Below are 17731 nucleotides of genomic sequence, written 5' to 3' on the forward strand. Positions count from 1 at the left end.
TTAAAAGCTTTCCTGTGTTGTTTAGATACTAAAAGGAGCACAGAAAGTTGTTTTACCTGATATACATCCAAGAATCAGTTCCAAAATATTCCATTCAATAAAACAACAGTATACAGTGCAAAACAGTAAGTGATGTGTCATAGCATTAAATGAAATAGTAACCAGAAATACCTGATAACAGAAGATTCTACACTGCTGACTTCAGTATCTGAGGCAACCGTCTGTCGGGCCATGGCCTCACGGGCTGCTAGCTGCTTCTTCCTCAAGCTTTTTAAGTTATGAGAAGGTGACCATTCCTGTGAAAAATCATTCAACCAAAATGGAAAACATGAATTTTTACTCCCTAAATTTATTGAGAATTTTTTTTGCTAATTATATAAAAAATTCTTTGAGAATTGCCTTCTTTGATTCCTCACCTCCCGCCTCCCAAGAAGCAGACCAATTTTTCACCAAGTATTTCCTTTTTTCTTGCCTCTATTTGATAACAGATGAAGAAAAGAAAAAGGAAGGGTGAAAGCACTTATCTGTATACTACAAATAAAAATCTTTGAACAATCTTGTGGCAAAATGTTATTATGCTATCTGAATATATTAGATTTAATAAATAGTGAGCAATAGAGATCTTACTCCTTACCAAAGCAGTCACTGTAGGGAAGTTTTTTGACATTTCTCTGAGCAGAGTGCATGTTCTGACATCCCAGATTTCCAGGGGTTTGTCTTTAAATACGACAGCTAGATATTGCCTAAAATAAACAAGACTTTACTACATCAACAGTAATCATTCCATTCCAACACCAGTTTTAGCATTTTACTTCATACATGAAGTTCATAATAGCACTTTGGTAACCCTCAAAAACTGGGAGAAAGAGGAGTGAATTGATTTGGCTCAAATCCCACACACAAGCTTATGATTTCCTTGAGTTACTCAGGTACAAAAGAGTCTGCCTGAAGAGAGTCCTTCTTCAAGGTAAAAAAAAAAAAATAAAAATAAAGAAAACCCCAAACCTAGAAATTTCTGTCAGCTTGGTGGTGCAGGTCAATTACTGCAAAAGGAGATAAGGGAAGGAATTCAGAAAAAGGAGCAGTACCTCCAATATGGCCACAGTCAGCCTGCGCTGATGAATACAGATGGTATCAGAACAGGACAAGACTGTAATCTGGATAGATTTATTTCTCTACTCCATATACGTGGCACTTCCCTAATCCAGTGATAAGTGAGTAGAAGATCCTTTTATACTAAACCACTTGTCAGTCATGTCTTCAGACCTTTCACCTTCAGTCTAGGACTTTTTACACGTAACATGAAAATACAGAAAGGCTCCCTGGTTTTATTTACTCTCCTCAACTGCATTAATTTTTATTCAAATAAGCTATCCTTTCTTGTTCTCACTTAATACCATTGCTGCTCTTAACTTTTAACATATTACCAAGACCATTATATGGTTGAACTCACCTAAATTCCCTGGAACACTTACATAATTCCCAAGACATTTCCTATTCAAGGTAAAAGACATTACTACTGAATTTAGTAGAATATTGTCTTTAAATTTTCAGTCTTTATTGTAGAGAGATATTTTAATCACATTTACAACAATAAAGAAAATTTACAGAACACAATTGTTGTTATTTTTGTTATTATAAAGACTAGGGACTCCCATCAAGGCCAGATATCAAAATAAGCAGGATTTGATGGGAAGCAATTTGGCCATTCATCAGCTGGCTTCTTAAATATCATTACCTCACATCGGATATCCAGGTAGACAGTTATTTACAAAGGTGTGAAATATATATTTAATGAATTTAATAAACTAATGAAAAAAAAACCCCATCCCTAATCCCAATCCTCTAGTTTTAAGTAGGGTTAAGTCATAGAAAAGGAGATTTATAACAAAAAATCAAACATCTGAAATTTAATTGGATTCTTAAAGTTTTTGACAAGGTCAACCAGAGATACGTTAGAATATTAGATCAGAGTACAAAAGGTGTGAATGCTTAAGTATAAATTTCAGAGTAGAGGAGGTATGAATGTGAAAGTATATTTTCTCTTGATGCAGTTTGCATATTTTTCTCTACTCTCTGAAGTGACTGTTCTTGGTAGAGATTATTTCTAGTAAGCAATGAGGATCCTCATGAAATACAGTACAATTTATAAACTTCACAAGGCTAATCTACTTACTTCAGATGAGACACCTTTATCATTTCAATAGCTGGCTCATCATTACCTCGCTCCCCACGAAATGCTATGCTCCTGCCTGGAACATAAAAGTGACATGGGAGAAAACAGAAATAGTTAACCAAACTAAACTAGAATATTTCTAACGGGCCTGCCATATCTTATGTTACTCTGGTCACTGCTAAGGTTTTACTGCATATTTCTAGGGATTAAACCATAATGTAAAGTCCACTGTCTAACACTTCATAAACAACTCACTTCCAGAGCACAACTCCTGAAATTAATGCATAACCAGCATTATGTAAATGTATAGAAATAATTCAAGGAGTTATTAGTTTCCACTCAAAGACAATAAAATATGAAATATATTCTTGATTCCTCATGTTAGAAATCCCTGAGTAGATTTTAAATTTTGTAAGAGAAGTAAATTTTGCCATAATCTAGTACTAAATTGAGAAGAATTCAGAAAGTATTTCTATCGTGAAGTATTAACTCATTCTATTCTTAGCAGAATTATTGTTTTTTTCAATTAAAACAACAAACATTGATGAAAAAACATACAAACTCATGATCTTAACTCCGTATCTTTCTGACCCATCTATACAAAGCATTGCAGAATTAAAGGTGTTAAAATAAAGGAAGCTCTACAAACATTAAATATATCATAGTAACTGTAATACGAGTTTCTTCTCTTTCCTTAACAGGTTTTCAAAATACTTCTCTCGTGATTACTCACAGCTAAATTACTCACGTAAACCAGTAATGTGAATAAAGCTAGCTATCAACAATACTAGTTAATAGCACTCATGTCAGAGGCCAGCCAACAGGAAACCTTAAAGCTCTATTTGCTTCATCAAATGTCTTAGGGTTTTTTCCCTAATTGTTGTTTATAGCTCAGAAACATAAATAAAAATTTGTCAATGCATTTATGAAGAGAATGCAAACAAGTATGCTTAGCCCTAAAAAAGCAAGTTGGGCTAATACTGATAGCAGAATTATTCTCATCATCATGCTCATTCAGTTCAGTACATATGTCTTTCTAGCAGGCTTTAAAAGGGGAAATGTATTTTTTTTTTTTAAATAAACCATACGCTAAAGTATCAGGTATTCATATTTATCTGAAATTTGTTTGCCTGTGGAAATATTGAGTCTTCCATCACTCATGAGTATAAATGTTTCTATACTGATTTGAAAGCTAAGTGAAAAATCCAAATCACGTTTTACATGACATGCATTTTACAAAGTTCATTTCCTTGCTCCCTGCTTTGTTTTGAACAAATGAACAATAGATTATCAGGAAAAAAAACCTGTAGCATTGTCATGTTAAAAGAATAGTCACCTTGTGCAGCACCTTGGAAATACAAAATACAAAAACTGAATCTTTTCCACAAGTGTAAAAAAGGCTACATAAAGCCTACATGAATTTTGTGAATAAAATATGCCTCTAATAGCCACACTCTGTGAATGCTGCTAAGCCTCCTGCTGACACATGGTCATTCTATTATTGAGTCCAAGCCAGATATCTGTACAAACTTATTGAAGGAAATTGGTTTGTAGAGCACCAGTTGGAACACATTATATGCTTTTACAAGGAAGGAAGAGCAAAATCAGTTAAATTCTTCTTCTTTTTTCTTTTTTTTTTTTTTTGCCATGACAATGAGAAAAAAAAAAGTAGTAAAAACTTGTATTTGTCACTCACCAACAAATCTGTCAGCCTCTTAAACAGATTTCTCAGGAAATACTAACCTGTTGGTAAGTCCACCAGCTGCAGCTCATTCCTTACTAACCCCAAATTGTTAGGTGTTGATGTGGCAAAGGAAAGAAAACCTGTCAAGCTTATCCACTCAATTCCCCTGTCATCAGAAGAGAGTACATGGACTGTATTAGCAAAAATATTTGAATAAATGCATAATTTACACTTACATAAAAATAAGAAAAGTTCACTATCACTTGTATTGCAGAACTGGCAGGTATTTTTCATGTATCATTCTCTAAGTGAGAAAGCTTTTTTTTTTTTTTTAAGGGAGGTGATGAATGTTTGCAAAATAGTTTCCCAGAGAGGAGTCAGGCTAAATTTGACTGCTAAAACATAGATGTTGTGTAGTAATTCTCAAGTAAGATGTCTAGTTTTGCCTGCAGACCGCACACATTCTAGTTATAGTCAGTGAAATTTTTAAGTTTTAATTTTTAAACTGCTGCTACTTTGAACTTGCTGGGCATCAGCAAAAAACTAAGTACTGTTTTAGTCACAGTTACCTATATGGGAATGAGCCAAAGTAGCAGTAAAGGCATTCAGAATGAACCACTCTGACTGAGCAAGAAGCTAAATTATAGACATTTTAATTATATGCCTTGAACGTGTTCTCTTCCACACTGAAGATACACTATCATCACCTATCTTGCCACACTGGCTTATGAAAAAATTCAGATTGCTCCAGTTAGAAAACATGAAAAGTAACAGAATTAGTTATTTCATATTTGTTCTAATTCCTCTTAGTAATAAAAAATTAACTACACTTTTAGTAATAAAAATTAACTACATTTCTCTGTATCCTAAGGGAACAACAAAAAAAGACTTATCTTCCACTCACAGCTTCTCTCAGCCAGCACATATTCTAAAATCTCCTTCTAGTTTTTCTCCCCTCACTCATGCTCCTAATAGCAGCCTGCCCTTTTCTTCAGTGTGCTCTGAAGCACTTCTGTTCTTTCTGTGTTTCCCAATCAAAAAACAAACTAAACTCAAAACTAAACAAACCAAACTAAAAAAATTTATCTGTATAGTTTGTACTCACGTACAAACCGTAACCGTAAATTTACATTTTGTCACTGATTGATAATTAGCTGTTCCACTATTTCTTTAGCACTATCTTAAATGCAGGACAGAGAATCACTTCTTCCTTCCTACTCATGGTATAGCTCTACAAAGTTTTTTTTTTGTTTTTAAGTCACAATTAGTAACACCTAGACAACTCAGTGTGTATTATGTTAGCACAGGTAACATGCAAAAGAACTGAAGCTTTTAAAGCTTCAGTATGTAGAAGTATGTAAAACTGCCTGAGTCGTAAAGTTCAAAGACCCGAGTTTTATTCTTTTCTGTTCTTAAACTACAGGATACTGAAAACTCTGCTAGCATTTAGCTATAGTTCCAGGGTATTATTAATTATATATTAAAATAATGGTGTTCCCTGCAGATATACTATAAATTAAAACTGAATCCAACATTCTGGAGGTAAAGTTAAGAATTCCCACTGCAAGAAAAACTGTTGTACTCCATAAATATTAATTAAAAAAATTATTATGCATTATTCCACATTGCTTAAAGCATTCCCTTGAACTTGTCAGAATTATGTAGAAAGTCACTCAGACCATTAAAAGCCAGATTGAGAAACTAAATAAATCTTTAGAAGATTTGCTCAGATGACTGCTTTTGACTACAAGCATTTAACACAATTCATACTCATTTTAATTCTGTTCTGAAAATACCATCTATGCAAGGACAGTTCCTGCAAAGTCCATGTATTGTTAAAAAGTTGTTCAAATATTGCAAAACCTTTGCAAAATTAAAAGCCCACACTAACTATACTTCCAACAATACATAAAATCTAAATCAAATAAAATATAAATAAATATTTTTCAAAGTGCATTTCAGATGTGTTTGAATCCTAAGAAAACATTTTTAACCCTACCTGCAAAATGTTAGTAGTGGTTTTAAAAAATATTTTTAATTATATCTGTGCAGTGTTAGGAGTGGCGTTAATTTTGAATGCTATAGTCACATGAACGAAAAATAAAGCAGGATTCAGTAGCTGCTTGGGCTGTATGTGAGAACATAAGAGAAAACATCTTTTAAGTAGATAATTGTATGAAACAAGGGTATGAAACAAGGGTAAAACTCAAATGCATTAGAACAGAAAGTGAAATTCTGTTCTTACAATATCTATCAATCACACCACAAATGCAACTACACTTACATGATTTAGGTGGTAGATTCAAAGCATATTTAGATAATGAACTCTCTTAGAGCTATTTATGCTGAGATATCCATATTTTTCACATGTTTTTGAGAATGAAGCGGATCTAAACCTCAATTAGGCTTTGTGCCACAACTCTTAATATAAATCTATACTACTACTACTAGAAATATTTTATTTCCTATGCACAAATCAGTCCAGAAATATGTATCCAGCAAGCATCATCTTTGGTATCTTTGCCATATAGTTATGCCATTGTATAAACACTAAAAAACACACAGTATGAGAGTTTTAAAACTTGCTGGGCTCTATATTTAGGACGGCTAAATGTTGAGTCATGTATTGGGTCTTTAAAATCTTTAAAAGAGAAAATTACGTTGAATTCAGCTAGGGCTAGAACTGTCTCAAATTTCAGCCTCATGTGAGGACAGGAATCATACTGGTGTACAAGACAGAATTATGTGAAAGAGTGAAATGTGCAAGTAATGACTGCTATATAAACAAGATTTGGTAATAAAGTTTCTTCTGTTAAAAAAGATTTCTTTGTACTATAATGTTCTACAGAAACTGAAAAACAGTTGATACACATCTTAGATCAGCCTGCATAGAAACAATTCAAATATTTACATTTCAATGTAATTTTCATTCTAGTTTTGATAGTGAGTTACTCCTTATATACGGTCAATATATTACTCATTATGGCAGACTACTGAAAAGGAAATTTTCTTCAGTGTCATTACCCATGAAACAAGACACTCACACTGCTTGTTGCTTGTACATGAAATGTTTAAATTTTCATTTCCCCAAAGGATTATAGTATGAATTAAAATCTTACTTGACTTCACAGGAATGGATGCTTATCTCTTTGTGTAAGAGTCCACTTGTAAGATGAAAAACCAAGACAGAGCCATTACTTGTACCTACAAAAAGCAAATTTTAAAGATATACAGACCAGCTTTATCTTTCTCTTTCATACTTGAGTGAAAATGCAAGATTTATAGATACTTCTCTTTTTTCATCTTTAACTATTATATATTATGTAATTTTAGAAAGGTATTTTGATTTGTAATGTTTAATTATAAATTAAACCTTCGAAGGTTCTCTGCAGCCAGCTAAATTAATTTACATCAAGACATTTTCCTGAAATTATTTGTGAGATGTGTAGAAAATCTATTAATTCTTCTTGCATTTTCACCATATATCCAATCATAGGAGAAAGGACTGGTTTTTATTTTGATTACTCAAGGAAGAGTATTAACCATTTTCATTAGTAATCCTACAACAGAATCAAGAGTAAATTTTACCAGATCATTAAAGCAATTCTGTTTTCTCATCCCTGAGATAATGACCTCTTTCAAATTAAGAATCAATAAACTAGTAGCTGTTAGCTACAAGTAGTCAAAAACTTTTGGGAATGCTGAAATTATAATTTTCTAATAGACACTGGGAAGACTTTCGTCTTTCTTTACACTCATATCAACTTTATTGAATACGACAAAGGAACTGCAAAGAGCCATTCAGGTACCTCAAGTGTAGAATGCTGCAGACTGCTGTAAATGCTCTCTGTACCTACTATTAGCTTCTTAATCTTGTATTTCACCTGTTCTAACAGCAACAGCTAAAACTTCTACAGGATTGAAAGTTATGTTTTAGCAGCATTGTATCAAGTAATGGCAGCTTGCCTACATTTCAGAGCACAATTACTGATGGTAGACTGTGTTGAGTGATAACAGAAGTTTTATGAGAACTGCACATGTACATACATGCATTAGTATGACACAGTCATTACTAGTATGATATGCTCATGAGGAGCTTATGAGCTCCTGTGTAACATTTACCTTTACCTCCTTCCCTCCAAAAACCTATGCCACATTCCAGAAGACTCTGTAGCACAGGCAACCTTAAGACTAACAAACAACCTGTAAGTCTGACTTCTGATAGGCACAGTCTCTGGAGATATGGTTAGAAGTGCAGTAGTGGGAACAGAACTGCAGCAAGCAGTGCTGTAACCTAGAGGACAGCCTAGGATCAACTGATACTTTAGATACGCTCGATCATGTTTGAAAACCAGCATCAGGAGATATAATTCTACAACCTGCTACAAATTTTAATTTACAGTGTCTGTGTGTCTACTGTTCCAGTCTTCTAACTGACTGCACAGATAAACACCAGTCAGCGTGGATAGTGAAATCCCTGATGTTGTTTCAAAGAACTTGCCAGCAAGATAACATTATTCAAATATTTAAACAGGGACAACTTAGCCTTTAAAAAAATCAGGTGTTCACTGATAACTACTGCAGTATCTGGATGAGTTTTACTACATTTGTAATAAGATTCAGTAACTGTGGTTTTATTTAACTTGGAACACATAACGTTTAGAGAAATCAATAAAAGACTCAAGATACTTACCAACAGCAAGGAGTGGCTCATATTGTTTAATGTTTTTTGTTGTAAGAGGTGGGCACATACGGATAGCAAATGGAGGCAAAGGTAGTCCTGAAAGAAGTCCAGTCAGCAGAAATTTGAGGTGCACTTCTTGCAGAAAAGAACTTTTTGACTGATCTTCTCCAGCAGCTGTACCTTGCCCTGCTTTAAAAATTAAAGCTCTTGTTAGTATTACATTTTAATCTCAGAGTTCATAGAAAGTTATCAAAGGAGGTTAAAAGACTTACAAATAACCTAACCTATAAAGTAACAATGTTTAATTAAAGAGGCATTCCTTCCCATTGAACTAGGTATGATGAAACTCTTTGAAACACTGCACTTAAGCAAGCAATTTCTCCAGTATTAACTTTCATTTCTAAAGCTAGAAAGGTAAAAAAGCAAGTACAAAACAATAAACTAGAGTTGTTTCAGTATTCTTCCAGCATCCAAGGGTAGCTTCTATTTGTTTCCTCTCCTCCTTTTTTTTTTAATAAGTTACAAACATTTTGAAATTATTAGAACAATTCAAAGACTTATGTAGCTATAACTCCAACCAGTAAAACTTAGCAGCCCACTGCTAGAAATTAAAGACTGAAATTTGCTCAGCTGACACCCTAAAGATGTGTAAAAATAAAGAAATAATCTCATTGCTGTATGCCTTCTGCAGTCATTTGTACCAATTCAAGTGATATATGGTACAAATTAACAGTATCTATGATGTAAATGACTACAGAAACTGCAGATAAGAGAAAAATCATTTCATCTTTAAACAGTGGAGATAAGTGCAAGATAACATCCCATGATGGTAAGAGATGTCTGCAACAGCAATACAGACACCTTTTACCAACAGTAAATCCAAATCAGTACATTAGCACCTCTGAGGAACTCTAGACACTTTTCCAATAAAAATCAATTTCAGAACATAAAGTTGATTATCTGCATGGAACTTCTTTATGGAACATTTCTCAGTACTGAAGTGTTAGTTGCTATCTGGCTTTCACAAAGGCCCGGGATACATGAGTCAAATTGTCTTCAGCCATTTAAGATTACTTTGAACAAATGAAGGAATGGGATTTTTGGCCAAATTCCAATTTAAATTACATTTTTCTCTTACGGTACGTGAACTCTGAGCAAAAGCCCTCAATAAAAAAAGTCTTAAAGTGTAATCAATAATGTTTTTAGCAAGTGGGAATTTTTTTTCTTTTATTTGGTAATTGCTATTAAAATTACATAGAAAATAAATCTAACATCTGTAGTTCTCAAGTAACTTAAGAGGTGCAATTATTCAGAAATCCTAGAAATTAGTAACCATAATATTAATGCAAGAAATTCTTACCTATCATGTTGTCTAATGAAAGGTCTGGAAGTTTATTTTGGAATGTTCCTATAGGAATCCCGCAGAATGAAACTGGAGAATACAATGGTGATGCACTTGAACTGCTGTAAAAGAAAAAAAACAAGTTTGTAATGCAAATTGACTCACATCCTCAATTTTGGGATTTCTCCAATTTGTTCTTTCAGCATTCTCACTACTTATTACTTGCAAAATCATTTTGAAATGATTACTTCTTACATCAGCTCCCATGAGATGTTTCTACTATGAGAAAATATACACAATTCAGAACCAGTTTCTTCTGACTTGCACAGATTTTTGCCAGTAACTTTTATTATACATGGAAAAACAAATATGTGTCTCTTGTTCAGAAGTGCACCCAAGCACTGAAAGAAGTCTTTTAAATACAGCGTTTATTAATATTTACAACTACATTAATGAATACACCTAGCAAGCAATCAGAAATATTTAGACATTTAAGAACACAGATTCCAAAAGTTCTGCTCAGAAGAGCACTTCCTATATAGGATCCAGATGATGAAGCCCAACACTGAAATAACACCTTTCTCTCAAACAGATGAAATACGATTGCCTTTGCATACACAAAGGTACAACAGAAACTTCTCATATTACCTGTGTTTATACTCTTGTTGGGTATCTATGCATCAGTTTGGGGGGTATTTTTTCCTAGTGACTGTAACTGGGGTTCCAATGCAATCTCCTGTTGAACGGGACTCAAATGGCCCCTGCAAACTTGACTATAAACTTACTAGCCTGAGGACAGGCCTATGTGATCACCAGAGACTGCAGATTGCACCCACACAAAAATTCAGTTTAAGGCACAGCAAATACCCTTCTCCTTAAATTCCCACTTTAACAGTCTTTGTGTTCAAATTTTAAGCAAGATCAGATCCAATCCAGTAAAGCAAGAGCCAAAGGAGGAAGACTCCTAAAAAATTCTTTACAATTCTGTGCCAACTAGAAATATTCTTTACTTTTCAGTACAAACCAATCATATTTGGGAATCTTCTAGGCCCAGTAGTTCTCATATTATACCATTATTCCTAGTTATATAATCATGATGAAAATCAGTGTTTTAGAAATGCACTTAAAGAATCCAAGGAATAAAACCCAGCAACATATGGATCATAAACAACACTCTTCTATCACAAAGAATCCAGCTAATAGTACTTTGGGGAATACCAACAATAAAAATTTTAAATCTCTGATAAGCAACAAAAAGAGCTACATTGAAAATCTGGTATTTTTGGCATTTAAAAGTATATCAAGAATTTTATTTTTCTTTTATGCCAGTAAGTAATCTATTTTATTCCATAGTCAAAGGCTTATTGCAGTCAAATGACCTTAATAGATTGAATGTTCAAAGAACTATACTATTTCACATAGCATTTTTAGAAACTGCTCAATCTAAAACACTAAATGCTTTGGATATAAGATATGTTAACTGTTTACACTACCATATTCCAGCCACCTGCTGTGCAGCCTCATATTGCTCTGTGTCAACTCATAGGAAGCTAGCAGAGTATTTTTTCCCTACTAAAAATCTAGTAATTTCCAGACTAATTTTGCAGACTGCTTTTTGTGCCATTGAAACTGATGGCTCCAATCCCATAGAAAATTATATAGTCTGAAGAAAGACAAATAAGAAGAAAATATTCCCTGTGAATATTCCTTCTATCTTTTGTTTCCTTATGCCATCCACTTGGGTAGAAATTATTTTTAAAGGGGGAAGACTACATACTAATCCCTTTGGATGATATATTTCTTCTTTCTTTCACACATATGCATAGCACATGCCATACTATCATACACACAAGCAAAACAAACATTGTTACTTTCAGAATATAATTTAATATAACTCTGGTAAATGTAGCTGATGAAAGATTTGATGAGAAAAATAAATCCCATTACCTGTTCTGCAAATTTCTGCCAGAAATATTGGATTTTAATTCCCAGATCATTACCCTGCCATCGCTGACTATGAGAGCTGCAGAATTCTCATTCACTGGGCAACACACCATACTGAATGGACGAACCGTTTTTGTTACTCTAATTGCATCACATTGACTTCTTAAATCATAAATCAGCTCCTGAACTGGGTCGGGATCTGCAACATCAATGTGCCAAATGACACAAACAATTAGAATAGAAAGCATACAAGGGGATGGATCCTCAGAAGTAAATGGTTACAGTGACCGAGTTCTTTGGTTGAAATCCACATGCTTCCTTTGAACTATTCAGGGAAGAAAAATGTGTTTTATATACACACACATATTTTTGTGTGTGTGTGTGTGTGTGTGTGTGTACGTATATCAGAGACTAGATATAGCTGATTTTGCTGTATTTAGTGTATGGCTCTGAAGAGTTCTCCAAAGTACAACTGGGTCTTTAAAGTGGCTTATTCCACTTGAATCTAAAAAGTTACTGTTTTACATCTGGAAAGAAACTGAATCTTCTCTCCACAATCCAAATTTCATTTGACTTGCTAGTAAAAACTAGAAACAAGTAATGCTGTAGCTCATGAAAAATTGCCAAATTACCAACCACATTAAAAAAAAGGTAATTAAAAAAAAAGTCATTTATTCTCGCAATGAATTTGACATTTACAGAATTATTTTTAGTCAACTTTTATTGTCCCCCTAGCTATATATTTACAGAACTATTTTTATACGTCTTTTACTATTCCCTAAACTATATATATTCAGTAGTCACTCTTAGTAAGATTCTATAAAGAAGATAAAAACTTAGTCGTTTAGAACTTAATGTAGATTTAAGTCAACGGAAAACAGTTCCAAAATCAATTCTTCAGACGAAATTACTTCCAAAAATCGTTGTGGTTGTCAGTAAAATACCTTCTTCCCCGAAAGATAAAAAGAACAAATTAATCATCTTTTATCTAAACATTTCTTATATATTGAATTGTTAAACCATTTCACAACTAAAATAGTATTTTCATTAATGAAAACATTTTCAGGACATTCATGTCTTATTTGCATTACATATCAAGGACGTCAAAAATAATTTTGGGAAAATACAGTATACATTCAATGGATTTAATAGGAAAAAAAAAACACTAGGAGCGCTGTAATTCACCATAGTGAACAAGGCATGATGGTGATGCCTTCAAATCTGGAAGAACAGGACTGAATACTGGTGCTAAATAATTGAAATGCCTCAAAATCCATTTCTGGCCATTTGCTGACACCAAACTTACCTGGTTCTTCATTTGGAGTTCCAGTTACACAGCAGTTAGATCTGCGAACTCTTAAAGTTATACAGCCATTTTCATGTAGGCAAAATAACCCATCACGCTGAAAGCAAGGAACTACCTGTGTAAACAGATATCACATTATATTTGATTAACAAAATTATATCTTTTGTAAAGTACACCTGTAAATGAACATGCTGCATGCACAACAGTCATTAAGAACTTTACCATTAAGGCACTATTTTGATGAATTTGCTTAGCTGCATTACTGGTGACTAAGGCAAACTCAATAAAAACTGATATACAAAGCATCAGTGCCAGAAAAAGTAAAAAAAACAAAACAACAACAACAACAAAAAAAAAAAAACAGGCAACAGCTCCACATCATCTATTCTTAATAACAAGAAATTCAGTTAGATTTTTTAATCTCATGTTTTTAAATCTTATTTCTTAAATCTTATTCCTAAACTCATCAAGTAGTAAGATGCAGAATGGTATACTGTGGAAAAAAGTACAGCTCTTCATAACTTCGGAGACGTTATTGCTCAAAATATACCCAAACATTCATGAAAAATCCAAGAACTTAGTGAATTTGGCACAACAGCATTTTAAACCTAACCTGAAGACTTCTATAATCAAGTAACCGAAAATAAACTAGCCTATCAGCTCATAAAGTCACTAGCACATATGGGAATTATGAACCTTATTATGTAAACAAGATTTGAGCATCTTTTCTTCAAAAGATAACCAGTATATTTGAAATCTATTTGAAGAATCAACAGATGATGCTAATGATACTAGTACAGATAGATGGTTTTGAGCAATTCAGTGAGGTTTTTTCTAACATCCACTTTCTCATATACTTCAGTTAAGATCTTTTAAACTTTCCTTTTTGATGGGATAATTCATGATTCCAAGACAACCAACATGCTTCAGTAACCCCTCAGACTAGACTTAGCTATTTGATCAATGCTCAGATAACTTGTATACAAAAGACTTAACTGCTGGAAAATAAAATGTCTTTTTTCCACAGCACTGTTTCCAGACTGGTAACTTTTTTAACACTACAAAATGCGACGCATTTGCTGCAGACAACAGAAAACTGCATTAAACAGTGACAATAGAGGCAATTCCATTCCCCCCCCAACCGCCTCGGAGTTTACTACTTTTCTTACTCTAGTAATAATCAAAACACAACTATCAGTGGGACATGAACTTGCAGGTGATTTTGACAGTCTACTACAATGACAGAAACAAGTCAAATTTTTATTACCTGTAGGAAAGGCACACCTGTTCTTTCGATTGCAATCACACCCACTGTCTGATTCACTTCCAAGTCAAGAATCAAAATTTCTCTGGGATAGAGTAACAACATGTAATTTCTTTTGGAAGGTAAGTATGACAATTGAAGACAATCGTTCAGTGTAACAGATTCAGCACTGCAATATATCAAAAATAAATTTTAAGTAACCCCCAAATAAAGAACACCTTTAATAATTTCCTGTACTAACAAATATTTTGAGTTCAAAATAAAATTAACAGGATTAATTTGCCTGTAATATTGCTTATTTTGATTGCTAGTGAACTGCAGAAATCCATTTAATTGCTGCAGTACTGCAAAGTAACACTGATCTTCAAAATACGTTCAACTTCTGTTTAAAAAAAAGATTTTAGAGTAATTTAAAAATAATTTAAAAATTTGAATTTAAAATAATTTTAAAGTAATTCAAATGAAGCAAGTATAATTCTTAAACACCTCAAATACTGAGCAATTCAGTTATGAATTTTCATATTTCTATACATATTACTTTATTCTGAAATGAAATGAACTAGCCTTAAATACTAGACTTCCAAATCAGAGGAAGTAATAAAGAACAAGAATGTTATTGAGGAATATTGACTGAAACACTATTAAGTTAGATGCTATGCAATTTTAACAGGCAAGAGGCTGCAAGGTAAAGAGGTTCATCAAGTACATGTAATCCAATGAACTATATGTAAGTCACACTGAAGGAAATCATCCTTATCCTGTGCTCAGTTTTGAAGCATCCCTTTCGAATGGTTTTGTTTGTTTTTAATCTCCTCCTTCCAGCATACTCTAAACCTTTCCATTATAAGCTTGTTTCATGAGTTCGAGTCAACTTATGTTTGTAATCACTTTCCCAATAATATCTTGCTCCTCTTTCCTCACAGCTTCCTTAAAATAATGTAAAGCCAGACAAATCACCACTGCTACAATTTTTCCTCCCTTTTCCCCATTATAGCTTTTGTGGTGTTCTGGAGGGAAAAGGAGGGAAAAGGAGATTACTGTCATACCCTTAGCAACATTCATATACAATTCAAAATGTAATCAGAAGAATGCAGAAAAATGCATTGTTGATTTGGTTGCACTTGTTGGTTTGCTGTGATTACTGAATATACATAACATTGCAGCAGCATATGTACTATCTCAGTATTTGGAAATCAGATTCTGCTCAATACAGTACAAGTCAGGCATAATAAAATACAACAAGATAAGATCATGCCCTTTAACTTAATATAAAAAATCATAATTTCTTAAACGATTACAGAATGACATGTCAACAAGTCTTCTGCTCTGTTTGCAATTTAAAGAACTTATTAAAATGGAGCATAAATTTCAAATACTTAATAAAGTTTGTTGTTAAGTGCTAACTGACAATACAGTCTGAATAGTTTATTCTCAGTCACTGATTTGAGAAATACATAAATGGAAAGTGAAAAAAGAAATAAAAGAATTACACCACAAAAAAGAGGTCTAGATAATTTCCAGAAACCCCTCAAACTTGTAAAAATATAGTTTTAAAAAGTCATAAAATACACAAAAACAGCAGTACATATGTTTAAATTCTAATTTTATTTATATTATATTAAATTTTAAAAGCTTATTATTGCAGTATCAAACACAACATCAGGGTGACAGAACTCTTCTCAGGTACCGCTACTAATTTTCAGTTCTCTTACTACAGCCCTTCTCATTCCACAATTGAAACAAACTCTTTTAACCTCTTTTCACTCCTCTCCCCACCTGCCCTGGCCAAAAAAGGTGTTTCTGAATTTACACCTGCAAGAAACTGTTAGCTACAGCAGAACATTACACCATCCACTTATACAAAACATTCTGGGACAATACAGTCATTTTTATGAACTGAATTGGAAGAACGACTGTCAATATTATACCCTTATATAAAGGCTTTGTTCATCCTAAAGTTTAACACTTGAGTTTGAAACCAAGCATGCAGAAAGAACATCATCTCCATCTTTTTCTTCTTTTTCTCCTATCACTGGACTAACCTGGACTAGATTGCAACAATGATCTGAAGGCAACATGAACACTATTCAGCATGGTTAGAACCTAAGAGAAGAACAGGCAGTCTTCTACTCCACAAGTTGAAAACATGTTTTATGAACAATACCTTTCTTCTAAATATATTACTTCACTTTAAATGAATCTTACTCCAATTACTATCTGAAACAAGGATGACGCCCAATTTGGTAAGTTTTCTCATCCAAACCAGACAAAGCTTCAGTTTTAAAGGTATACTCCATTTCAAAGCTTTCCAACAATAAAATGAAACTAAAAGCTATTCAAAATAGGGAAAGTAATCATGTACAACAGGTACCTTCTGACCAAGTTTTGTAAGAAACACTGGATAAAAACAAGCATTTGTGTTTCTTTAGTTCAGCTGTAACACAACTGTTCAACAGTAATATAGATCTGTGCAAAGTACTATTTCTAGACAACATTGTTCATTTGCCTATTTTAAAAAATAAATATCAAATAAAATAAAATAAATATCAAACAACTTGAAATACGAAAGACAAACCGGTTTATTCACTGCATTCAATGTCAGTACAAATAGAGATTTTGTTAGCTGTGTTGTACCTCTCCTTTTCAATTTCACTTCTTGAGAATTCAGCTTCTTATTGCACTTACATAGTGCCCTTAAGCACGAAAGGTGTCCATAAACCTTAGATCCACAACCTCCCAAACTCTATCTTTGTAAGAATCTCTAAGTTTTCCATTTCATTCTCACTCATGGAAGATCTTACTATGCTTCACCAGAGTTCCCATCTATGAGCATATATCCAGCTTCTCCCTACACTAAGCTTTCAGAATCCCTACACACACTTGTTTTTATTCCAATTGTTCATATTGTAACTGCCTCTCTTAATTAAGTCAATAGTCACTTAACTTTTAAGATTTGCTATTTATAAACCATTGGTACATGCTTTTGCCGTTTTTCTCACTTCTGATTTTCACTAAAAGACAACAGAAATCTGCCCATGGACACCAACAGCATTCCCAGAAACTCCAAAATTAACTGGATGCAGTTTTTGAAAATTATCAAAATTAAAGACAAACAGCCAACTATCAGCAGCACCATTAGCAATCTGCAGTTTCAACCAAAGAGAATAAAACCTGGCTTTTCAGTCAGAAGGTATGCAGTAACTCAGTGATGTCAAACGAGAATAAAATCCAATTCCTTCATTAAAGGCTATATTGGCTTTACAAGGTCATGAGAGATTTTGCAAAGAAAAGTTTATTTGTCTATATTGTTAACAGATATGATTTAAAAAAA

The 17731-nt window shown here is 33.3% G+C and overlaps 1 protein-coding gene across 2 annotated transcripts in view; it reads right to left on the reverse strand.

Moving 5' to 3' along the window:
* Positions 1–17731, reverse strand: part of WDR11 (WD repeat domain 11) — a 41983-nt gene that overhangs the window by 15140 nt on the left and 9112 nt on the right. The window contains exons 6-15 of one of the 2 annotated variants that reach the window (XM_062580326.1): positions 14404–14569; positions 13137–13251; positions 11834–12029; positions 9905–10008; positions 8554–8730; positions 6980–7064; positions 3920–4026; positions 2177–2252; positions 635–743; positions 172–296 (exon numbers count right to left, since the gene is read on the reverse strand). In XM_062580326.1, the coding sequence (XP_062436310.1) occupies positions 172–296; positions 635–743; positions 2177–2252; positions 3920–4026; positions 6980–7064; positions 8554–8730; positions 9905–10008; positions 11834–12029; positions 13137–13251; positions 14404–14569 (1260 nt within the window). Of the gene's footprint in view, positions 1–171; positions 297–634; positions 744–2176; positions 2253–3919; positions 4027–6979; positions 7065–8553; positions 8734–9904; positions 10009–11833; positions 12030–13136; positions 13252–14403; positions 14570–17731 lie in introns of both variants that reach the window. The other variant, XM_062580325.1, reaches the window with a different exon arrangement.

The sequence above is a fragment of the Rhea pennata genome, chromosome 7 (assembly GCF_028389875.1).
Source record: "Rhea pennata isolate bPtePen1 chromosome 7, bPtePen1.pri, whole genome shotgun sequence".
Lineage (NCBI taxonomy): Eukaryota > Metazoa > Chordata > Aves > Rheiformes > Rheidae > Rhea > Rhea pennata.